The sequence below is a fragment of the Prionailurus viverrinus genome, chromosome D1, assembly GCF_022837055.1.
Source record: "Prionailurus viverrinus isolate Anna chromosome D1, UM_Priviv_1.0, whole genome shotgun sequence".
NCBI lineage: Eukaryota > Metazoa > Chordata > Mammalia > Carnivora > Felidae > Prionailurus > Prionailurus viverrinus.
In genome coordinates, this window is record NC_062570.1 from 33248122 (window position 1) to 33274945 (window position 26824).

General features: G+C 38.5%; 1 protein-coding gene across 1 annotated transcript in view; it reads right to left on the reverse strand.

The window, feature by feature from the left end:
- The window catches only part of ARHGAP42 (Rho GTPase activating protein 42), a 326220-nt gene extending 301115 nt beyond the window's left edge, over positions 1–25105 (reverse strand). The window contains exon 1 of the mRNA XM_047877771.1: positions 24450–25105. Within this exon, the coding sequence (XP_047733727.1) occupies positions 24450–24603 (154 nt within the window). The 5' untranslated portion in view covers positions 24604–25105. The remainder of the gene's footprint in view (positions 1–24449) is intronic.
- Positions 25106–26824: the final 1719 nt, after the last annotated feature.

Consider the following 26824-nt stretch of genomic DNA (forward strand, 5'->3'; position numbering starts at 1 on the left):
CTCAAAATGAAAAGAGAGAGGACCCACATAGATAAAATCACAAATTAAAGAGCAGAGATCACAACCAACACCAAAGAAATAAATGGACAAATTCCTAGATACCCACAAACTACAAAAACTGAAACAGGAAGAAATATAAAATTTGAACAGACCCATAACCAGAAAAGAAATTGCATCAGTTATCAAATATCTCCCAACAAATAAGAGTCCTGGGCCTTATGGCTTCCTAGGGGAATTCTACCAGACATTTAAAGAAGAGTTAATACCTATCTTTCTCAAGCTGTTCTAAAAAATAGAAATGGAAGGAAAGCTTCCAGACTCATTCTGTGAAGCCAACATTTTGATTCCCAAAACAGACGGAGACCCCACAAAAAAGGAGAATTACAGGCCAATATCCTTGATGAACATGGATGCAAAAATTCTCAACAGGATACTAGCAAACTGATTTCAACAGCATATAAAAAGAATTATTCACCATGATCAAGTGGGATTCATTCCTGGGCTGCAGGGCTAGTTCAATATTCGCAAATCAATCAATGTCATACATCACATTAACAGAAGAAAGGATAAGACCCATATGATCCTGTCAACAGATGCAGAAAGTGTTTGATAAAATACAGCATCCTTTCTTAATAAAAACCCTCAAGCAGGTCAGGATAGAAGGAACATACCTTAGCATCAAAAAAACCATAGAAAAGCTCACAGCTAATATCAGGAACATGACAGGGATGTCCACTCTCACCACTGTTGTTTACCAGAATGTTGGAAGTCCTAGCCTCGGTAATCAGACAACAAAAATGAAATAAAAGGCATCCAAATTGGCAAAGAAGTCAAACTTTCACTTTTTGCTGATGACATGCTACTCTACATGGAAAACCCAACAGACTCCACCAAAAAGCTGTTAGAAAGGATACATGAATTCAGCAAAGTCACAGGCTATAAAATCAATGTACAGAAATCGGTTGCATTTGTATACACCAATAATGAAGCAACAGAAAGAGAAATCAAGAAATTGATCCTATTTACAATTGCACCAAGAACCATAAAATACCTAGGAATAAACCTCACCAAACCTTTTAGATCTGCATGCTGAAAACTATAGAAACCTATGAAAGAAATTGAAGAAGACACAGAGAAATGGAAAAACATTCCATGTTCATGGATTGGAAAAACAAATAGTGTTAAAATGTCAATACTTCCAGGGGCGCCTGGGTGGTGCAGTCGGTTAAGCGTCCGACTTCAGCCAGGTCACGATCTCGCGGTCCATGAGTTCGAGCCCCGCGTCGGGCTCTGGGCTGATGGCTCAGAGCCTGGAGCCTGTTTCCGATTCTGTGTCTCCCTCTCTCTCTGCCCCTCCCCCGTTCATGCTCTGTCTCTCTCTGTCCCAAAAATAAATAAATGTTGAAAAAAAAAATTAAAAAAAAAAAAAAGTCAATACTTCCCAAAGCAGTCTACACATTCAATGCAATCCCAATCAAAATTGCACCAGTATTCTTCTCGAAGCTAGTGCAAACAATCCTAAATTTTATATGGAACCACAAAAGACCCCAAACAGCCAGCATAATGTTGAAAAAGAAAACCAAAGTGGGAGGCATCACAATCCCGGACTTTAGCCTCTACTAGAAAGCTGTAATCATCAAGACAGTATGGTATTGGCACAAAAACAGACACATGGAATAGAATAGAGAACCCAGAATTGGAACCACAAATATATGGCCAACTAATCTTTAACAAAGCAGGAAAGAGTATCCAATGGATAAAAAACGGTCTCCTTAGCAAATGGTGCTGGGAGAACCGGACAGCAATATGCAGAAGAATGAAACTGGACCACATTCTTACACCATACACAACAATAAACTCAAAATGGATGAAAGACCTAAATATGAGACAGGAAACCATCAAAACCCTAGAGGTGAAAGCAGGAAACAACCTCTTTCACCTCAGCCACAGCAACTTCTTACTCAACATGTCTTCGAACACAAGGGAAATAAAAGCAAAAATGAACTACTGGGACCTCATCAAGATAAAAAGCGTCTGCACTGCAAAGGAAACAATCAACACAACTAAAAGCAACTGACGGAATGGGAAAAGATATCTGCAAACAACATATCAGATAAAGGGTTAGTATCCAAAATCTATAAAGAACTTACCAAACTCCACACCCAAAAAACAAATAATCCAGTGAAGAAATGGGCAGAAGACATGAATAGACACTTTTCCAAAAGACATCCAGATGGCCAACAGACACATGGAAAGATGCTCAACGTCACTCATCATCAGGGAAATACAAACCAAAACCACATTAAGATATCACTGTACACTGGTCAGAATGGCTAAAATGAATAACTGAGGAAACAACAGATGTTGGTGAGGATGTGGAGAAATGAGAACCCTCTTGCACTGTTGGTGGAAATGCAAACTGGTGCAGCCGCTCTGGAAAGCAGCATGGAGGTTCCTCAAAAATTTAAAAACAGAACTACCCTACAACCCAGCAATAGCACTACTTGGAATTTATTCAAAGGATACAGGAGTGCTGATTCATAGGGGTACTTGTACCCCTATTTTTATAGCAGCACTTTCAACAATAGCCAGATCCTGGAAAGGGCCCAAATTTCCATCAACTGGTGAATGTATAAAGATGTGGTTTATATATACAACAGAATACTGCTTGGCAATGAGAAAGAATGAAATCCTGCCATTTACAACAACATAGATGGAACTGGAGGGTATTATGCTAAGTGAACTAAGTCAGTCTGAGAAAGACAGATATCACAGTTTTCATGCATGTGGAACTTGAGAAACTTAACAGAAGACCATGGGGTAAGGGAAGGGGAAAAATAATTTCAAACAGAGAGGGAGGCAAACCCGTAAGAGACTGTTAAATACAGATAATAAACTGAGGGTTGATGGGGGCGGGGGCAGGTGAGACGGGAAAATGGGCGATGGGCATTGAGGAGGGCACTTCTTGGGATGAGCACTGGGTGTAGTATGTAAGCAATAAATCATGGGACTTTACCCCCGAAACCAAGAGCACACTGTATACACTGTATGTTAGCTAACTTGACAATAAATTATGTTTTCAAAAAAAATTAAAAAATTGAAAAATATAATACAAAAAAATAAATAAACTATCTCAGAAAAAAAAAAAAAAAAAGAACTAGATAAACCTCCTTCTTGACCTCAATGTCAGTTGCTAGATAACAGCAGCTATGACCACTTTCAAGAGCTATTTACACTGGAGTTGACCAGTACCCATTTTGAAGAGCTTCACAAGACCCACAGGATGTGCAACTTGCCAAGAACTCTGCGTGCAACCTCAAAATGTATCTGTGGCACCAGAGAATTGCTCTTCCCCAGTGCATCTGCCCACTTACCTCCCCAAAGAAAACATAATCAGGCCTCACCACATATATGCTAGACAGATACAACTTCACTCATTAAATAGTGTACTTTTTTTTTCTTTTTTGTATTTTTTATAAAAACATTGTGATTTCTTTTTAGATTTTTGACCATGACTCACAATAAGAACTATATTTTACAATCCAACATTATCTTCTCATCCATGTGTACTTAGAAAACAGAAATAAGTTTCATTAAACAATATTTTCACTCAAAATATTCAATACACTGTGCTGTTTTATTTCTTCTATTTTTTCCTAATACTAGTATAACTCACAAAATTCTCAATTTTAAGAAACCTCAAGGATCACCACCCACAGAATGATAAGCATTGGAGCAGGTGAATATATAATATTCTACATAAGTGAATTTGAGTACCAGGATAACACTCAGGGCAGTTCACATGAAGAGTAAACACTAAATCTATGTCAAGCTCAAATTATTTTTCCTTCTCTACTTGTATGAAACAAAACCAAGACTACTTATCCATGGTTTCTTTTTTTGAACTTGTCCTCTACATAACCCAGAATCATTCTCAGATGATAAATGTTTTTTTTAATTTTTTAAATGTTTTTATTTATTTTTGAGACAGAGAGAGACAGAGCATGAGCAGGGGAGGGGCAGAGAAAGGGGGAGACACAGAATCTGAAGAGGGCTCCAGGCTCTAAGCTGTCAGCACAGAGCCCGACGCAGGGCTTGAACTCACGGAGTGTGAGATCATGACCTGAGCTAAAGTCAGACGCTTAACCGACTGAGCCACCCAGGTGCCCCTCAGATGATAAATGTTTAATGATATGTGTTATTCAAAGGTGGCTAAGCTGCTGAATTCCCCCAATGAATACTTAATTCTGTAGCTCTACATTCCTCAAGAGCTCATCTTGGAATGATACCCACTGTTTTTCTCTTTGCTTATTTTTAATATTTCTTTTTGCTCCTGTCAACACATTCATTCCCAAAATAACCTTGAGATGGCTTTAAAAAAGGGTGAGGGAGGGGAACTTTCTTATCCTCCCCGAAATTTCTCACAAGACTTCTCTTATAAAAAAAAATAATTAAAATAACCTCTTTCTTTTTTGCAGATTTACCTCCATGAAAACAAAACTTTTTGCTAAATTTCTACTTTTTGGTGCAATTTTATGATGAAACTCAAGTCACTTTCTAATAACATTATCTTACCCCAATGATACATGCTTTAACCCCAAAGGACATAAAAGCATACGAATACCGTTCTATTTCACATAATAGACATGAGAGTAAGCCAGGAGAAAAACAACTGATACTTTAGAAATCAATAATTAGTAAATTCACTGACTAGAAAACTTCCCTTGGCTTATTTCTTGAGTTAAGGACTCAACTTCATTATCTTCATTAATTACCTACATACAGCATTTATTTGACCAGGGAACCATTAACTTTTTCCATTTACTTATTTATAATTAAATTCTGGTGTTGTGATTATCAAAGCTTAAAAACATCCTTTGCAATGAACCACCAACAGGTTTTAACTAAAATGTACACACTGGTATGTGCGGATCATGACCCATATTCAACATGTAATGACTCCACACCACCCACAGACCTGACATAATTCAAGAGACAGAAACCACAGTAAATCGAAATACAGGATAGTTACAGGTACCCATGAAGCTTACATCTAGTGTATGTACTCTGTTAGTTTAGGTTGACTTTCAAAGACATTTACAGTACCCCTTTCCTAGTTCCCTTATTGTTTCTTATATGTTGACTGCTTTATTTAATAGAAAAAAATCATTTTGTCATCTGTCACAGGGTAATTCATATCTGTTTCAGTGCTTTTGCCCATGCTATCCCATACTGCTAGACTCTCTTCCTGCATTCAACCAATCTGTGGACATGACCCTCCAACATACGCCGGCTGCAATTCCTCTAGTGACCTTTCTTCCATTTAAAACCATCCAGTTTAGTTCTTTTCACATATCTGTGTTCTGTTTGGTTTGTAAGCTTTTCAAGAACAGGAATTACTGCTTCCTGACTCTTATAAGTTCCCTAACAACTGTTATAGAGGTTGTATTTTTCCTGGTAGATACTACATTAAGTCCTACTGACATTTAGCTTTCCTTGTATTGGTATTTTGTTATCCCTTTCATGATGGTTTAAAAAAAAAAGAAAGAAACTTTTAAAAGTGGCCAGCAGTAGTAAAAATGAGAAAGTGATTAACTAGTAAATCAGAATAAACATATACCTAGAGTCATAAGGAAACACACTGCTTATTCTTGTTACCATCTTCAGATAAACATGTTCCCAAACAAGAAGTTATGTAGAACAGAAAATGGAATGGTGAGGCAGATTCCCCTCAAAGGCATATTATTACTTCTACCATGTTTTCATCTTGTCCCAGCCCCATACATTTATGGACAGAAAGAGGAAAGTTAGTTCCCCTATTCTCCAATTGGAGATAAGAGTTAACAGAGTGGGGTGCATGGGTGGCTCAGCCGGTTGAGGGTCTGACTCTTGATTTCAGCTCAGGTCATGATCCCAGAGTTGTGGGATCGAGCCCTGTGTCAGGCTCCACACTGAATGTGGAGCCTGCTTGAGATCCTTTCTCTTTCTCTCTCTCTCTCTTTCTCTCTCTCTCTCTCTCTCTCTCTTTCTCTCTCTCTCTCCCCCACTCCCCCTACCACAACTCACACTCACTCTCTCACTCTCGATCCCTCTCTCTCTTAAAAAAAAAAGAGTTAACAAGATTGCACAAGGATATAATTAATTTGGGATCCAATATCAAAGCTAAGTAAGAATTCTTTAGGTCTGTCTGCTATAGTTCAACTTGACCAGGAAAAAAAATCTGAAAATCCTAGCCAGGTATCTCTTCTTTCATGTTTACTACCTTTTCATCAAGCCCAAGAACCATCTCCAGATGTCAGAGGGGTGGCTGTCACACCTACTCACCAAAATTCCTTTCACACTGGAATTTTCGAATGTCCTTCTCTACTGGTAGTGGAAGAAAGATAAATGACCCCATCAACTTTGGAAGTAGAGGTTAGTGGAAATGTCTGCTTCAAATGGCAGTAAATTAGTCAAATATCATATGCACAACAGCACATACAATAATCTGTAAGTTTTATATATAAATGGATATAGAATTCATTTCACTTTTCATCATTTGATGATGTTTTTATGAAGTTTAGCAGATTTAGGGATATGAAATGCCATTAATAAAAACTTTCACATTGTAGCATTTAAAACCTGACTTCACAGGTAAATACATTTTAATCCTGTTTAAGCAAACATTTCAGTTGTTAGATCATTTAAAACCTTTGCTAAAAAGATTCTGCCCCATTAACACAAAAACAGGATTTCAGAAATATTTGCATCACTATGCCCACTATGGTTAGTCATGATTTAAATAACAGAAAACACAGGATACTAATACCATATTGCAAAATCATATCTGTTCAGAGCGGCCAGACAGAGCCCATTAGCCAAAATTCTTGCCTTAGATTATCCTTTCTTTTTTATTAAAAAAAGAGTAGATACGACACTTGTGACATAACAATTTTGTTAGAAAGAATGACTAATAAATAAAATTCAAGCCATGCTAAAAATACAAACCCATGGGTTACCAAAATAAACAGAATGCAACAAATATGCTCACATTTAAGTTGGCATGGAAAGGCAATGAATACAACAGATCACTTAGAGTAATACTTCCAAAGGAACATATTTTTGCAGATTCCCTAAAGAAATCCCTAAAGTATAGCCAATAAATATCTGATGTCTTATTATACCAAATTCCTCTCAGCTAAATGCTTTACAATTTTCAAATATTTTTTAGCAGAAATTAAAGAGAAATCCTATTATCATTGTTTTGGATCTTTTACTTTAGAATGTTCCTAGCACAATGCTTGATCTTATAAAAGAATGGATTCAATTACCATAATAAATTTGTGCGTCAAAGAAAGTGATCCTCAAATTAAAGCAGAGGCAACAGCCTCAAAAAGAGCCAAGACCTCACTCCAGGCTGTATATTGGGTCACATGGTCAGGATCTATGCCCAGGTTGGTCTAACTGATGCCCAGTCTTACCAGATAGTAACTCCCATTTCATGATCTGAGTCTCAAGCTTTCTCCTTTTAGCCCTCACTTGTCTGCCATCAATATCTGTTACCTCAAAGACAGTAAGATCATATTTTCACAGGACATTCATTTGCATCTAATAATTCACAAAACATTAAAAAAGAAATTAAACCCACTACAGGTGAGTTATCCTGGACAACAGAATGACAACCTTATTGAAAGGGCGGGCCTACGCCAGCCAACTCCATCTTGTTCTGTGTCCTTCACCTTGACCACACCTCCTCCCCTTGAGTAAACCCTCCCTCACCTGCCGGACCCTTCCCCGGGACCCCTCCCCAGCCAATCGGCTGAGGCCATAGCCATTACCTCACCAACTGCCCCCAGGCCCCAATAAAACCTTTGTCCTTTTGAAACTTGCTCTCTTTCCCTGGTATCTCACCGCTGCGTTGGTGCAGGTAGGGGATTGAGCTCGAGCTAGCTCGAATAAAGGCTCTTTGCTTTTGCATCGGACTCGGCTCCCTGGTGGTCTTTGGGGATCACGAATTCTGGGCATAACACTTACAGTATTAATACTAGTTATATTTTAACAAAACACCAGGCGTAATTAATTTGTCCATGAAAACAGTGTGCTTATCACAAGCAAACAAAACAGCCCAAACCTGGATATGTGCATTTTATGATAGCCTCGATATGCCATTTTTAAAAGAATGAAAAGAGAAAGTGCTCAAAGATAACTGTATAAAAAAGAAACCAAATTAAATAGCCAGAAACTGGAAGATGGGAAAGCAAGTAGGGAAAAGATATGAAGACTATAAATTAAGAAAATCACTATCAAATTATTTACAGAGAATTGTTAACACGTGCCATTCCTAGCAAGGGGAAATGGGTTATAATGAGTGACTCAACTAATCAGGATATACCCCTGACCTGAAAGAGGTTTAAGTCACTGAACAAACTCACATTGTTATAGAAGGGATGAAAGGGCAAAGATGCTGGGTAGGAAATCAGTATTACCTGCTGCAGAAAAGGTACCATAATTGGGATCACTTTTCCAGTGGGTATAAACACTTTAAGGTCCTTGACACATATTACTAATTTACAATGCTATCAGCAGCATACGGAAGGTAAAAGTCTTAGTACACCCTAATTTAAAAAAGGCATTAAAAAATCTTTTAGCAATGTTAGTGGATAAAAATGGATACTTTACATTCATTTTCATTTCTCTGACTCCCCATAAAGGGTAACAGCTGTATTTATCCTTTGGTTTATCAACTGTCCTGTATCTAGTGTTCACTGATCTGATGACTTCCTAACCACCTTCTTCCCCCATTTATCTTACAGATATTAACCATTTGGTTATGGGTAAATATTCATTACCAACTTACATCTATTGAGAAAATGTTCTCATTGAACAATATGAACACCTACATTCAAGAGGAAGGAAGAGGTGAAATAAATCTGGAAGACTACAAAGAAAAAGTTGGAAAGTCAATGAAAAGATTGCTAAGGGAACATATATGGCTCCACAGAAGCCCAGGGAGAAGCTTCAGGAAGCAAGGAATGGGATGGTCAAATAAGCAACAGTCCAGTAAAACTATGACCACATATATCCTAAGCTTCAGAATATCTCAGTGTTAAGTTTTCACAAAGTCAACACAGTCATGTATTCAACAGTTACCTGTCAATAAATATGTACCTGACAGAGTACTGAACATAAAGAATGAGACATAGACCATAGTTTAGGAGAACCTGGGATAGGAGTGTGTGCACATGTATAATTTGGAGGGGCTAGTACAATTCAGATAAGTAGAACAAATGGTCAGAAAGAGTCGAAGGCCAAAAGATACCCTAAGGGACTAGTTTCTCCTCTCAGATTAATTTGGTAAGTAACTCCTTTAAAAAACTACATTGTTTATAAAAGATAAAGTGATTTGTAATTCCAAAAGACTAATAACTGAGGACCTGAAAAGAAACATGCACAAACTGACAAACTGTCCACATTAAGAAAAAGAAGCAATCTAAAACGTGTGAGCCTGAAGAAGTTTTAAAAATAGTTGTTTCTGATTTCTAGTTAAGTTCCAGCAGATGCAGCAGCTGCAATCTAACAACAGAGTATGCTAAGGTTCAGCAAACTCTGTGTCACAATGTATATACCAGAGGCTTCATCTCAGAATAACAGATGAATGCAAATTTTAGGCAGGGAAATTTCTTTAAAAGATGAAAGTCTTATTCCATCACATAGCTGATACATGATCCAATTTCCTTTGGGTGAACTGTAGCAAAGTGCAGATGTTTCCTTACTCAATATGTAACCTACTCTGGTTTTACTTACATTTCAAATGTAGACTGCTTTAAATTACTTACACATAAATATCACCTTCAATCTGAGCACTTTGGGTCATAGATACACTAATAGTAAAAAAAATGAAGCAAGAAAAATATTTGAAATAATGGTTTAAATTTATATATAAATATATAATGGTATACATATTATGACTATATTTATATTTTTAAGTGTGTTCATGTAGACATGGAAAGCTAAATAAAATAAAGTTTATCATCATGAAAGGCATTTTAAATATTTTTTAACACTGAGGTTATTTCATTTTATCTATTAAAAAAAATACACCATGATTGGGGTGCCTAGGTGGCTCAGTCAGTTGAGAGTCCGACTTCAGTTCAGGTCATGATCTCACAGCTCGTGAGTTCGAGCCCCGCGTCGGGCTCTGTGCTGACAGCTCAGAGCCTGGAGCCAGCTTCGGATTCTGTGTCTCCCTCTCTCTCTGCCCCTCCCCCGCTCATGCTCTGACACTCTCTCTCTCTCTCTCTCTCTCTCTCTCAAAAATAAACACTCAAAAAACGTTTAAAAAAATACACCATGATTATAATAGCAACCATATGCTAAGTACAGTTTACAATAACTGTGAAACCCTCATGAAAAAGTAGGTATTATTATTATTATTATTATTATTATTATCATCCCCATTGTGAAATGAGGAAACCAGAGTTTAAGAAAGAGAGAGATTTACTATGGCCACGTGTGTGTGTGTGTGTGTGTGTGTGTGTGTGTGTGTGTGTGTAAAGAGTGAAGAATGGAAGAATGAAGAATGGACATATTCACATTCTCATATGAGATCCCTATGCTGTGTTGACTGCTATGCACAAGGTGACATGCACAAGTTACCCTTGGTTACAGAGAAAGGCTATCTGAAGAAATAAAAGGTACACAAGGTGCCTTCTAGGTCTTAGCACCAAGTAGTAACAACACACACACTATACAGTATCACCAGCATGCCCTAAGTAAAGGCAAACCCAGAAGAGCAGGACCTCTGTTCTGTACTTCCAAGGTCTAGAACAGTATCTGACATATATGAAGTGCTAATAAATATGCTGAATGAGGGGCACCTGTGTGGCTCAGTCAGTCAAGCATCCGACTCTTGATTTCAATTCAAATCATGATCTCATGGTTTGTGGGTTCGAGCCCCACATCAGGCTCTGTGCTGACAGCACACATAAACTTTAAAATAAATAAATAAATAAATAAATATGCTTAATGAATATGTAAGTCAATGTTCCATTCTCTCTTCTTCACATCTCTCCTGGCCCATCACACTGTGAACTTTGTATTTTCTCCTTTTCTCCTCCCCACCCTTGCCACTCTGCACATATGTAAAAATTGCCATTGCCCTATATTTCCATTATGAGATTTTTAAATACTTACCCATGTATAATGAAAATTAAAAGAACATGAAATGTTTCCTCCTTAAATATCTACCAAGTGATTCTGTTTTTCTTCAACAAATAAAAAGGTCATATCTGAATTTGCTATGGAAAATTATAACTTTGCCTTAAATATACATTTAACTCTCAAACTGCTTTCTATCATAAACAATGTAATGTAAATGTCTATAAACCTACTAAGTTTCTATACATAAAGGAGTTCCAACATAAAGTTACCATATGACCCAATAATTCCATGCCTAAGGATATATCCAAGAGAATGAAAACATATGTCCACACAAAACAGGTACATGAATGCTTGTAGCATTATCAATAATAGCAATAATAATAAGGAAACACCAAAATGTCCTTCAACTAATAAATGGACAAACAAAATGTGCGGTATAATCATACAATTGAATATTTGGCAATAAAAAGGAATAAAGTACCAATACATACTAAAATATGAATGAGCCTTGAAAACATGCTAAGTGAAAGAAGCCAGTCATAAAAGGCCATAGACTGCATCATTCCATTTATATAAAAATGGTTCAGAAACAAAGTATATTAGTAACAACTGTCAGGAGCTAGGGAAGAGAGATAATGGGTTATGGGATTTCTTTTAAGGCAATAAAACTATTCTAAAATTAGATACTGGTTCCAAAATATATAAAGAACTCATACAACTTAATAGCAAATAAACAATCTGATTAAAAAATGGGCAGAGGACCTGAATAGACATTTTTCCAAAGACATACAGGCAACAGACATTTGAAAAGGCATTCAACATCACTCATCATCAGGGAAATGCAAATCAAATCCACGATGAGGTGTCATCTCATACCTGTTAAAATGGCTATCATCAAAAAGATAAGAGATAACAAGTGTTGGTAAGGATGTGGAGAAAAAGGAACACTTCTACACTGTTGGCAGGAATATAAATGGTGGAGTCACATGGAAATAGCATGGAGGTTTCTCAAAAAATTAAAAACAGAACTACCATATGATCCAAGAAACCCACTGCTGGGTGTATATCCAAAGAAAATGAAAACAGAATATTGAAGAGCTATCTGTACTAGCATGTCCACTGCAATATTATTCACAATAGTTAAGATATGGAAAAAAGTATCCACCAAAAGATAAATTAATAAAGAAGATGTATATATACAATGGAATATTATTCAGCCATGAGAAAAAAGGAAATCTTGCCATTTGTGACAACTTGGATGGACTGTGAGGGCATTATGCTAAGTAGAATAAGCTAGACAGAGAAGGACAAATACCGTATGGTATCACTTATATGTGGAATCAAAAAAATAAAAATAAAAAATAAAGCAAACTCATAAAAAGAAAGAAGATTGGTAGCTTCCAGGGGCTACGAGTTAGGAGAAATAGGAGGAGGTTGATGGTAAAGGATACAAATTTCCAGCTATAAGATGAATTAGAGACAAGGTAACTTAAAACATAGTAACTATAGTCAATAATACTGTATTATATAATTGAAATTTGCTAAGAGAGTCGAACCTAAATGTTCTCACCAAAAAAAAAAAGGATAACTATGTGAGTTGATGGATATGTTCATTAGCTGGCAGGAGTCCATTCACAATGCACAGATAACAAATCACCAATGTGCACATTTTAAGTATGTCACACCTTGGTTCCACATCGTTGTTCAGCCTCTTTCATCCCTCTCTTCAATGGGTGTCACAAAACATCACAGCCAGTCAGCTGTGAATATCCATAGAACTCTAATTTCCATCAGAGCAGTGTCAGGAACCAAAGAAAAAATGGGAAGAAAAGGACATGCACCAGAGTTTAAACCTGGCGAACCTGGAGGCTGTTATTCTCACTCACTCACTCACTGCTACTCCTTGTTCAGGATTAATAACAGTCTCTATTTTCTTTCTGTAACCCCAAAGAGGCTGGCTTTTTCCAGCTCTTCCTTCACTTTGCAAACTGTCCCTGAAGTCTAGGCTCCCCAGGGCAGAGTTCCCCTTAAACTCATAGATCCCTTAAGAAATTGTTTTTGTTGTTGTTTTAAATGATCTGTTTTGTCCTTGTGGTACCATCCAAATATCCTCTCCTGGCGATTCGGACACCAATTCAATAATACTGCCTTTCCTTAACCACCTAGCTAACAGGCTCAATTCAATTATCTCAGGGAGCCAACTGAATCTTCCTCTTTTTTTTTTTTAACGTTTTATTTTTGAGACAGAGAGAGACAGAGCATGAATGGGGGAGGGGCAGAGAGAGAGGGAGACACAGAATCGGAAGCAGGCTCCAGGCTCTGAGCCATCAGCCCAGAGCCCGACGCGGGGCTTGAACTCACGGACCGTGAGATCGTGACCTGAGCTGAAGTCGGCCGCTTAACCGACTGAGCCACCCAGGCACCCCAGAATCTTCCTCTTTAATTCTTAATGAAATATCTTTTTTCCCCATAATTCCCTGTCCCCAAAACCTTCCAGCAATGTCCCACCAATCTCATCATTTTCTATTCTCACCAATAACCACTAGGATGATCTCACCTCAAATATAATTACATTTACAAAACATCTGTGTGGCATAAGAAACGCCCTAGAAAGTGCTTTTCTAAGCCACTAGCTGCCTTCCATAGAGAAACCAATGTGAAAAAAATATCTCTCATAGGCAGCTTGGCCTATTTTATTTTTTAAAATTGCCCAGCAATCTATTTCACTTCTGAGAAGTGCAAGTTGTGACCATCATTTAAATAACTTTTATAGACCACTGACCTGAGCCAACAGAAATAAAGCAACAGCAGATACCCATGAAGTCTCAACATCTATACTGCCTATTCATAATCCTTAAATGCCAACCTAATGCTTCCTTGGTTCCCAGACCATAGCAAATACTTGCTTAAAAGAAAAAAGGTAAACCAAAATCATGCCACATCTTATAATCATTTCCTAACAAATAGATTTAATTTGGGAGACAAATAAGCCCATGCTTTAACATTCAACTAAAGCATTTCCACTTTAAAAATCTCATTTCTACAGAATATGGTAATAATGTTGACAAGACCATTATGTTACATGTAGTCTTGAAAAAGAAACCGAAATTATTAGGATCACAATGATCCTGCCTAAAACAAATGAAAATAATGTTACATTTTTATATTATTATGCATTATTTCCATGGCCCACACAAAAATCCTACAGGAAATATAGAGCAAACGTTATTCCCATTTTTTATGAAAAAAATAGGTTCTGAGACAAGTAGCTTGTACCAATGCCACTACTTAGTAGCAGCACCAGGACTAGAATAAAGTTGTAATTCCTATTGCTATCTGCTGTCCCTTGGATTATCCAGTCCCAAAAATCAGTACACCCAAGCTTGAGCAGTTATAAATAAAGCCTGTTGGAAAAAATATTAAAAAGCAAATTTGTGGTCCTCATTCCATGGTTCATTCATTCCAACAGATATTAAAAAACGTCCTCCATATTATATACTCTTCTTAGTAAAATGAAATTGGTTGATGTTTAGCAATCACTGAGCATCCAAAATGTGGTCACAGCTGACTGAATACCGATATCCTTGGCACCTAGAAGTGTGTATTTGAAAGAACAAGTAAAATGTAATAGAGACACACAGGGGGTATGTCATGTGACTACACAGCCATGAACTGGAGTGACACATCTACAAGCCAAGGAACATCTTGTACTGGCAACACCCAAAGCTAGAGGAGGCAAGGAAAAATCATCCCCTAGAGCACAGCCCTGCTGACACCTTGATTTTGGACTTCTGGCCTCCAGAACTATGAGAGTATAAATGTCTATTGTTTTAAACTAAAAAAAAAAAAAGTGTTATTTCCAAACATAGGCAGAGAAAATCTAATTTACGGTATCTGGGGACACAAAATTACAGGACTAACTAAATGCCCTAATCTGGCAAGAGTGAAAAACTGGAGTTGAAAAACTGGAGAAGGAAACAGGAAGAGTTAGAAGGACTCAGATGTTCCTTTATGAGATGACCAGGTGGATGAGGCTATAAATGAAGAAATGAGAACACAAAGAGAACAAGGTGGAGAGCAAGAAAGAAATTGTTTTGACACACCATTGAGTCTGAGGTCCCTGAAGTACATCCATGTGGTGATATGCTGGTAAAAATCAGGTCCAGAGCTCAGGAAAATGAGGTTAGGGCTAGAGCCCAGGAGGACATGTTAATCACTCAAGGAAAGCAAACAGTAAAAGGGCTAAGAAGGAATCTTTGTATACTATCAACATTTAAGAGAAGGATACAGGAAATAAACTAAAAAAGGAAGATGAATTCAGCAACATCACATACTAAGAAAAATGGTGCAGTAATGGCGCTGGGATCCAGAGGAAGTAATAATTAGTGATGTTAGAAAGGGTCACCTAAAGAAAACCAGGATTGACAAGCAGTCAACACAAGCCTTGAAAAGTCCCTCCCTATTACTTCCTATATTGACATCATTTTTTTCATAAGTACACAGCTTTTCCACATCTTCTGCAAATAGTACGGCCCTAGAAAAGTCACCCCCTATTATCTCTTTTGTTGACAGTTTTTAATGGGAACTATCTCCCTCAAATTTTGTACAACCCAACTTTTACAACAGTTGGAAGGCTACCTTCTTATTCCTTTGATTCTCTAATGTCACATAGTAACTTTTTCATATGAGATACACAAGGCCCAACAGAAGTTACAAAACCATAATATTTAAATTCTTTTCTCAACCAATTTTAAATTTGCTTCCCCTTGTTTACCTCTCTCACCACTACCACCACCCCACCGTCCCCTTTTTTGGACCACATCGTTCATTCAGACGTTGTGAGAAATAAGGAAATTAAATGAAGAAGAGAAAATTCTCACCAAGGCAAAGTAAAATCAATTTACACAGCTTCCATTTGGAAAGGGATAATATACATACTGAATACTCACTTCTATTAGCAGCTTATCACTCTCCTCCACACACAAACATATACCAGTTTTCTAAATTAAATCACCACTTTTACTGTATACCGAAGAGAAAACTGAAGCTGGGTCTTTCATCTGGATAAGCTCCAATTATGTGTTTACACACAAGGGAATACTATTTGGCATGACTTTCATAAACAAGCAGGCAGTATGGCTTTTTAGATTTGTGTGAGGAAACAAAGAAATTCCGCTACTGAGAAATCTGTCTGACTTCCAAATGAAAGGGGTCATAGTGTGTCTACCAACTTTTTCCCAGAGTAAAGCCAAGGTTCATGGAGAACTCTACTAATGTAGCAAGGTTATACATGTGCAGCATTTTTTCCGATTTTTTTAAATACCACCTGACATTGAGAACCAATCCAGGATGCTTCCCCATCCTTCACAAAATATAAAGCATTGCCCATTGTAGCTAATATTCACCCACGTCAGATAAACCAACAACACACAAAATGTCATGTTTTGATATTTTTAAAATGCCATTAGGAACAGACCTTTATCATAGAATCTAAATATTGGAACTGAAAAGTCTTAATAATTAATATAAAATAATGTACAAAGATTTCATCAGTCTTATTTTTAGACTTTTCTCAACAGATTCCACAAAAAATTACAATTAAAAGAATTACTCTCAAATGGAAAATTAAAAGTCCTAGGAAAATTAGTACTTTATTTTTCTTTTATGCATGCATACCTCTGCAAGAAAGGAAAAATGCTGAAAAAAACTGGCAGATTATCAGCCACTATAAGCCACCTTACTGTTCCACAATTTGTTTTTTCTGAAGCAAATCACAGTCCTCACTGAGAGATATACACATGTGCTTTGTGGTAATGCTTTCTTCTGTGTTGCAATTGGATTCTTGGTAATAAAACAGAATACTGCAGATATGAACTATGACAAACTCTGATTAACCAAGTATCCCCATTAGATGTAATCTTACAGAGAAGGATCCACATTACCAGAAATATCCAGGCCAAAATTTAAATTCACCTGGCCAGGGGCGCCTGGGTGGCACAGTGGATTAAACGTCTGACTTTGGCTCAGGTCATGATCTCACGGTTAGTGAGTTTGAGCCCCACATCCAGCTCTGCTGTCAGCACAGAGCCTGCTTTGGATCCTCTCTCTTACTCTCCCTCTGCCCCTCCCCCACTCCCTCTCTGTCTCTATCTCAAAAATAAATAAACATATAAATAAATAAATTCACCTGGCCAAAGACAAAACTATTAATATAATTATATTTGTAATGACTGTCCTGCTTTCATCCTGCCCCTTTTCCTTTGCTTTCAAGGGCTATTACGATTAAAAAATATGTAAATTTCTACACTTATACTAAGCCCAGCCATTACAACTCAGAGTATGGCAGCTGCAAAAGATGAAGCACAGATTCCATGAACTAGACAGCCAGGTTCTTAGCAAATGGTTTTAATTTTCAGGATGAAAGTCAGCAAGAAACAGGTAGCAAGTCCTCGGCTGATGAAGCCAAATCAACTGGGACACACTGTAAGGATTATTAGATCCTGGGCAGAGGTTCAGCAGGCTGGAGGAAAAAGGAAGGCTGGCCCAGCTGCCAGCTGAAACTGGTGGGTGGCAGGTGGAACTACAGAGGGGATGACACCTGCTTAGAAGGCTGAAATGAGTGGAAATTACCATCCAGACAGCAGGGATGGCTGGGGCCAAAAGAGGCGGCAATCACAGCTCTGGCAAGAAACAATTTTCATGAAAGAGATTCAAGACAAAATAAACCCCCTTTCCTCAACCCTTTCTTACCTGTCCATAATAAATATTTCATTGTTGAATATTTACCAAACATGGCTTAATGGTCTAAATTTTTTAATCTTTCTCTTCATAAATCTAAATAAAATATCTGCCATTTTCTATGTATTCATTACTTAAAATTGCAGTCAACCCAAAGCAATACTGAATGTAAGCTGTATTATTTTTTTATTTGAGTAATGCTAACATATCACAACCCAATAAACATTGTGCTTTTAAGTTAATAATTCAAAGGATGTTTGTTAAAGCAGCTTTTCAGTGACTTAACATTTTAGTGGTTAGCTCAGCTTTCTATACTCCCGGGGTACCTTGATCATAACCGTCAGAGATGGCAGTGTAAAGGTGGTTACTGCTAAGCCATTCTCCCACTAACTGATTCTGTGGCCTCAAACAAGACAGCCCCTCAATTACTACCTGCTGAAAAAGGAAATCCAAGGGAAATAAAGACAATGTAAATGGGTACCCATTAAGTTCATGTTGAGCATCATAAGAGAAGTAAATGGAATTACTCAGCCAGCCCAAATTACTTCCACTTTGATAAGCACCAAGGCTGCCATTTAAATTCACACAAGTGTAACTGCTTTTACTTGCAACATCTCTGAAGCAGAACCTGAAAGCACCACATTCCTAATCTACCAGTTCTTAAAATTAATTACAGTTCATTTGAAAGATACAGTTACTTCTGATCATTTAACTCTAATTCTAATGGCTTAAGAACCAAATGAATGGTTGAAGTAATTATACATCCATACCTTTGGTTAGACTGCCCAGCTAAACAAGCAAAACAACCTTAGTGAAAGCCGCAGCAGTGAAGGAGCTCTTGCAGGGTAAACAAGAATCAGCAATGAGTTCCATTCATAAATGGAACCTAGGTACTAGGTACTAAATAAAACCTAAGTACAAGTTTAAATACAAAAAATGGCCAAACAATAGCAATTTTTACTAAAAGCTGAAGGATGACCAAATAAACAGCACATAACTATATAAAGTCTCAAACTTCTTAAACTTGTCTTTTTCCTTTTAACCCCTTCCCTGTGTCACCAAAAACTCTAGTAGTAAGGTGGGCCCAGAACATACACACAAAATAGTGAAGAAACAAGTGAAACCAGGCTAAGGTGAGTTTGAGACACACAACAAGCAGAAGGCAGGTATCCCTCACCCTTTTCACAGTCTCAAGGTAGCCTTTGCATCCCTGGTAAACAACTACTTAATCCCCAGATCACAAGTGTACCATAGCAGCGTACTTCAAACTGGGGTCTGGGAACACAGAGGGCAATAAACACCAGAAATTGTGTGCTTCCCTCTTGCTCATGCCCTAATGTTTTCCTTAACTGCATATTTTATATCTAAACTTAGGAGCAATCAACCTCTACCACTCAAATAGGTGCCCTTCTTATTTGTGTCATGCATCGCTAGTGTCAGGCACTACTCCTTAGGAACAGAGGCAATACGACCACTAAATAAATAGTTCGTGATAGAGAGGAGGCCATCATCTGGGCAAGCAGTTTTAAGAACTGCAGTTTCAACTGGGAAAAGCAAAGAGAAAATGAATCGTCAACATACAAGACATTATCAGCAATTTTTATACAAGGGGAAATTTCATTTCAGTAAATCATCATCAACCATTAGATTAATTAAATGTAGTTGACAAGCTTTTTTATTGGTTTCACATTATTTTATTTAATTCATAAATTGATTTGCTTTTAAGATTGCTTTTAAGATTTGCTTTAAGAATAAGCATTAGAATTAGTTTTGTGCTTATATATAACTACCATAATAAATAACTGACTCTAATATTAGAGTCCACTAACTTTTCTTCCCTGTAAAAGAAGCCTAGACATAGAAGTTTGAGAAACATCCAAAATGCAGAGAAGATACCTGGACAATTCCACCTTAAGGCAATGAAAGGAAGCACTGGTAATAAGTTTGTTTCTTAAATTGTTTGTTTTGATCCTTAAATTCTGTATATCTGTCTTTCTCTGATTTATTTCACTTTGCATTATATCCTCTAGCTCCAACCATGTTGTTGCAAATGGCAAGATTTCATTCTTTTTTGTTGCTTAGTAATATTCCATTATGTACACCACATTAAAGAGAGAGAGAGAGAGAAAAAAACCAAGAAACAGACTCTTAACTAGAGAGAATAAACTGATGGGTTACCAGAGGGGGGAAGGGGCATGTGTGAAACAAGTGATGGGGATTAAAGAGTACTCTTCTCACAATGAGCAGTGAGTAATGTATCGAATTGTTGAATCACTATATTGTACACCTGAAACTAACACTATACGTTAACTATACTGGAATCAAAATTAAAAACTGAAATAAAAAAAAGAGAGAGAGAAAGAAAAAAGAAAGAAGGGAAGGCCCCAAGATGCCACAGGGCAAGTGGAGGAAAGAATGTTCATATACTCCCCACCCAATAATTCAATTAAATGAATACAATTCTATTTCTGTCTATCCTTTTTTTTTCTCTTTTCTGTTTTTGGGAGGAGGGGAAGTCTATTTTTGCAAGGACAAAGCTCACATAAATATCTAAAATTATAAAGTATAAATTAAAGGGGGAATTTATGAGAAAGCCATTTTGAGGTGACCCTTTGAATATGATCTTTAAAAGAAGAAAATCAATAAGCAAAAATAGCCTATGATTTCACAGCTCAAATTTTGAGGCTGATACCTGTTAAAGGAACAAAGTTCATAGAATAACATTTGATGAAAAGGGTGGAGGATTTTGAGTCACAGCATGAACTAAAACCCAATTCTCCAGTATCAAATATTCTCAAGTATTGCTCACCAAATGTCTGTATGACATATAACAAAACGAACAAATAATTCTAGTGGTAAGATATTTATAGATCTTCCTTCACTATATAGGAAAGGCAGGACTCAGAGAGGTTAAGTTACTTGCCAATTATCACACAGCATTTGACAGCACCAGAATTTATTTTTTTCTTTTTTTTAAGTTTATTTTGAGAGAGAGAGAGAAAGAGAGAGAGAGCACACACAAGTGGGGGAGGGGCAGAGAGAGAGGGAGAGACAGAATCCCAAGCAGGCTCCACACCATCAGCACAGAGCCTGATGTGGGGCTCAAACCCACAAACCATGAGATCATGACCTGAGGCAAGATCAAGAGTCAGACACTTAACCAACTGTGTCACCCAGGTGCCCCTGACAGCACTAGAATTTAAATTCAGGTCTAGGTTAATCCACTTAATTAGCTGTCATCCATTTTCTTAAAGTGGATGTGAATATGAAAAGCAATAATTTATTTTAAGAATGTTAAGTATCTTACTTATGTTATTTAAAACTGAAATCATGTAGTCAAGCAAGGTTTTCCTTTCTTTATAAGGACCCTTCCAAATACTCTACTAAAGAAACTATTAACCTTAAAAATAACACTGCCAGTTATTTTACCAGCAAAAATGGGTTTATTCGGAAGTAAGAGAAATGCAATCCTGGACAAGCAAGCTATCACAAAACCATAGGTAAATCTAGAAAACAGAGAAGAGGAATGTTATTTTATGGAGAAGTTGGAGAAGTTCTGAACCCCTGTTGTCTGTTGTCTATTGGAGAAAAGCATGAGTTCAGAGTGATGATGCTTTCTCATTGGATGAGTTGCAGGGATAGTAGATTTCTTGTAGGAAATGCAGTGTACATCTTTCCCTGTTGGGGTCTGTAACTGATGATTGTCTCCTGTTGAGATTCTTTTATTAGGGGTCTGTAACTGACAATACTCCTGTAATTGACACTGAATGGTACCTACCAGCCTCCCCTTCTAACATGCCTAGACTGCCTTTGTAGTTTCCCTTCATGTAATTCTCAAAAAAGGTACATCCTGAAGTAAAAATCAAAAAGCATATGAGACTCCTTACCTGGGGCAGCTGGGTGGCTCAGTCGGTTAAGCCTCCAACTTTGGCTTAGGTCATGATCTCTCAGTTCATGAGTTCAAGCCCCACGTTTGGCTCTGTGCTGATAGATCAGAACCTGGAGCCTGCTTTGGAATCTGTGTCTACCTCTCTCTCTGCCTTTCCCCTGCTCACTCCCTGTCTGTCTCTCAAGAATAAATAAACATTTTTTTAATTAAAAAAAAAAAAGCATTTGTGACTCCTACTGAAACAGTTACATATGTATTAGCCAAAAGTCCATGCCAAAATTCTCACCAGAAGAGCTATGAACTAGGATAGAAATAATAGAAGATGCTTAGATGATGACTGTCAGCTCAGGAAGGCTATATTAAGAAACCATTAATTATTAATGAAAATAACAGCAAAGTTCTAAAAATAAAACTGAAGTGGATAACGGATACACTTACTGAAACAGTAGGTACAGAGAATGGAAAGGCATAGTTGAAAGGGAAGGTGAAGGCTCCCTAGAGCAGAAAAGAAAAACAGTCAGAAGGGACAGAACTGGGGAAAGGAGGGCTTCTTGGTGGATCTGGGATAGAACTATAAGCAGGCTTCAAAGTCCTGTAGGCACACTCTTACCCTAGCTGAGCAGCTTCGGAGAGCTGGCACTTAGCAGCTGCAGCCTAGCCTCACTGCATCCTTCCCAAGGGACAGAAGGTGGCTTGGTGGGAAAAAAGCAGTGCCATCATGTGACTTCAAGAGTTCCTCTGCTCCAAATCTCTATTTGCAGCTGATGCTGGGAATTATTTCAACAAGGAATAAAATGTCTTCCTTCCATAATGATATAAATAACCAAATATTAATTAAAAAAATGTACTCTCATCACAAACCTAAGAATTCTAGAAAGACGGCAGGTTGTATATTTAAGCGCTTATGACCAAATGAACAAGAGAGATTCTGCATGTTCAAGGAGCTTACACTGTCATGATTTCCTCACTTACACATGGAAAAACCAACTTATTAAGGATAGGAATCACCTGATTTTTGCAAGACTAGATTAAAAAATCATAATAAAATACATACTATTACTAGCAAAATAACATGCATTTCAGAGTTTTTTCACAGCTATGGAAGTGTTTTCAATTTTTGAAACACTAAAATTGATCTCCCCAGCAAAATGAGGAGAAAATATCACTTGTAGACCACCTGGCAGCTCCAGCAAGAGTCAGCTTGGCACTTAGCACTCGGAAATGGGGAAACTCTTTCGGAAGAGGCTAAAATGCAAAGATGCCAGTCCTGAAACCTCAACCAGAGTTTGCAAACCAGAAGGAAGGTGAGTTCACATTTGTGTATGTACAGAATGGAAAGAACTGCATATAAGTTATTTTTTTCACAGATCAGTAAATACTGTTACCAGTAGCAGCCTCAAATTCAGAAATTGAATGAATGTGGGTATAAAACATATCCTCTTTACCCTAGTTAAGTAACACAAGTGATAAGTAAATGTTTTGGCATTTGGGATGGTTAAAAAGATTTGGGAGCACCCTTATTTCAAGATATTTTGCTAAGCTCTATTCTTACCATTAATACATGCTTCAAAATACAGCTCAGATGCTAATGTCTCAGTGTTGGGCACACACACATCCCCAACATGTTGTTACTGATTCACGATGATGGTTCCCCTACATTTGTCCTGGGGATTGCTAGATCTTCTAAAAGCTCTCCAACTTATGAAAATACCTCACTCACCCAGTCATCAGAGACCAGATAATTCAGGGCTTCATTTCAGTAGCTAAAACCTTCAGAAGCTTCCTTTAAGATGCAAATACTTCCTGGGAAAGGTACAAGTTAAGCCTTATCAGTTACATCACTTCATTTTCTCTAAGAGAAACTGGAGTTAAAACTAAGACTGTCCTAGGTCTTAGTAACTGAAAGTGAAAACCAGTAGATTCAGGAGGGAGTAAAGAAAATCGGCTGGGAAAAGGAAGTGGGGAAAAATCCCTAAGGGCAGTTTTTACTTATATAATAATCAGAAATTCTGGCTGACCTTTAACCATCAACTCTCATCCCCAATGACTCGACCAACATCAGATTTACAATATAAACCAAAAATTAAGACGCAACAAAAAAACTGGTAGAGACTAAATCCACTGGTGCCATGCTGTCTTCGATCATCTCCATCATCCTCCTAATGACAAAATTGTAAATGTCTATTTTTTTAAAAAGCCAATTCTGTGATCGATTGTGCCCAGTGAAGAGCCACTGATACACATAAGAAATCAATAATTTTCTTTGAATATCACTAAACTACCTTCATTTTATCCTTAAGACAAACTCTTGAATCCCTCCTTCAGGACTTTTGAAAAAGTGTTCAAATCAGGCATAATAAAATTACAAACAAACAAAAAGGGACCAATAGTCTCCAACATTTTTCCAGGAGCGTTATACAAAAAGATAACTTTGAACAACTTTCCTCAAGATACACTCCTGTGTCCAGTGGAGGACTTCCCCTTCTCTGTAGACATTACTTAAGTAAAGAACACCTAAGAACAAACTTTGTTGGCCACCAGCAGGGGAGCTCTTCAGCTTTTGTCCCAAACCCATTCAAACAAAAGAAGCCCCAGTCCTCCATCCCACCCCTCAAATCCGCACCCCGCGGGGACTCGCCACATCCCTGCGCGCCCTCCATCCGCCCCTGCCCGATCCACTTACTCCTCAGCGCCCCAATGAGCAGAGAGCCGTCCTTAATGAGCTCTTTAATGAACTTGTTGGTTCGCTCCAGCTCAATCTCGTGACACTGCAGGCGCTCCCTGAAATCTGGGCTGTCCAAGTAGGAATCGCTGAACTCCAGAGTAGGCAGCCCCATGGCACAGACGCTACCAGTGGCTGCCGGGGCACGTCCCGGCCGGCGGTGAGGGCGGGAACAGCCGGCGACCGCGGCCGGCGCTGAGGACGCACGATCGCGGGGAACAAGCCAAACGCTAGGGGACCGCGCAGAGGAAATGGGCCCCGAGCGCCGCGCCGCCTTGCACCCGGTTCCCGGGCTCAGTCTTCTTCCCCTCCGGCGAGGAGTGTGCAGACTCTGGCGGTGGGCCGAGGCGCGGGTCCGCTCAGGTCGTTGTCATCAGAGCGCATCGTCGCTGCGAACAGCTAGGCGGCGGAGGCTCCGGGCCGCGGCCGGAGCAGGAAAGTTATCCCACGGCGAGCACACACTTCCGGCACCTCCACTCTCCTACTCTCTTGACAGTCGTTTGTGCTCTGAGCCACTCTGGACAGGCCAGGGAAGCCCTCCCCCTCGGCGGACGCAGGCTCAGAGAGCTTGCAAATCCGGCCTGGGCTGGGAGACCCTCCTCCAGCCGCCGCACTCCCACCCCGCGCCACCCCGCCTCTTCTCCCAGTCACCCTCGGCCGCCACCCACCCGCCCGCACTTGGCTCATGCGCTGCGCGCGGCTGCGGCGTAGTTGCGCTCACGCCTTCGCCAGGGGCGTCAGCTCTGTCTCCTCCCCGGCACCTGGAGCTGACTAGCTCATGGCAACACTTTGCGGTTCTCCACGCCCCAAAGGATCTCAAACTCCCAACGTACCTCCCCTACCCGTCTTTCTCACCACCCATACCCTAAAATTGCCTGGGAGAGAAACCAACTTTAACTTTCCTTGAAGTTTGGGAAGTCATTTTGAACTCCGGTTGGAAGATGGTACTTTTTAGCATTAGTTTAGATTTTATTTCACACGTTTCCACTAAATACGTATAAATTCCAGATTGAAAAGTTTTCCTACCTCTTTCCCACCGCTCACTTCCTTGATCCAAGAAAGTCAGAGTTTTTTATACTGAAAATGAAAAGGGTCATAGGCCTTGGGATGTTCCTTGTTTTTCCAAGTAGCTATGAAGGTGGAAAGATTTTAGACCATCCCCATCCCCCAGATACGCACCTTGGACTGAAGTGCTCCCACTTATAGAAGAATACTTACATCACAATACTATATATTTTGTTGGCACCTGGATGGAATTATCCTACAAGCATGAGGATTTTCAAATTGTTGAAGTTGGCTGGAATTCCAAATGAATAGTAAATTCCTACCGAGAGTCAGTTACCCCTTCTCTGATAGAGGATCACCTAATAAATTCCTGTTCTCTCCAAACCTTGACAGCAAAACAAAGTACTGCCTTACATCCAGTCCTGCCATCATCCATAGTATTTCTGAGAACTCTGTTATTTTTCTTAAGAATCTGCTTTTAATTTCTGTGTTTTCATTGCTCTGTACATTTGAACCATCTGTTTAAAAAACTCTTCTACAGATCATGGGAAAAATTCCATTAATGTACTTTACATTTTTCCCAATTAAGTTTCAGAGACTGTCAAGACTTTTAGTTTCAATTTTCTTTAAAGAAGTACACATGAACATTAAAAATAGTACATAAACGTTAAACTAGGATAAGATGATGTAAACAGTGTATTTGATGGCTTTGATTTAAATTCTTCTCAGCCAAAAGGGTGCCTGGGTGGGTTAAATGCCGGACTCTTGATTTTGGCTCAGGTCATGATCTCACAGGTTCTTGAGTTCAAGCCCCTCATCTGGCTCTGTGCTGAGAGTGCAGAACCTATTTGAATTCTCTCTCTCCCTCTCTCTCTGCCCCTATCCTGCTCAAGCTCTTTCTCAAAATAAATAAATAAACTTCAAACAAATTTTTTAAATAAAATAAATTCTTCTGAGCAAGGAAATTGGACTTAAAAACCTTCCAACCATATTCGTATCATTGTACCTCTAAATATTATCAGAATGTCCAATCATCACTAGAGCCATTTTAACTCCAGTGTCTAACCTATGTCTGTCAGTTAAATACTCCTCATTTTGGGTAGGTGGGGTCAGATGGTGGGCAAGAATGCCATTTGTCAGTTAATTGAGTAGCCCAAGCAGTGGGGCTGTTTTTCACCTGAGGCAATTTTATATTCATCACACAGCTTGAAAGACAAAAACGTCAGGCCAAACAAATATTTTTCTTTCAACTTTTGCCATATTGTTTATCCAAGCAAGTAAATTCAATGCCAACTGCTGAGATATGAAATAGGATAAAATATAACAATCTC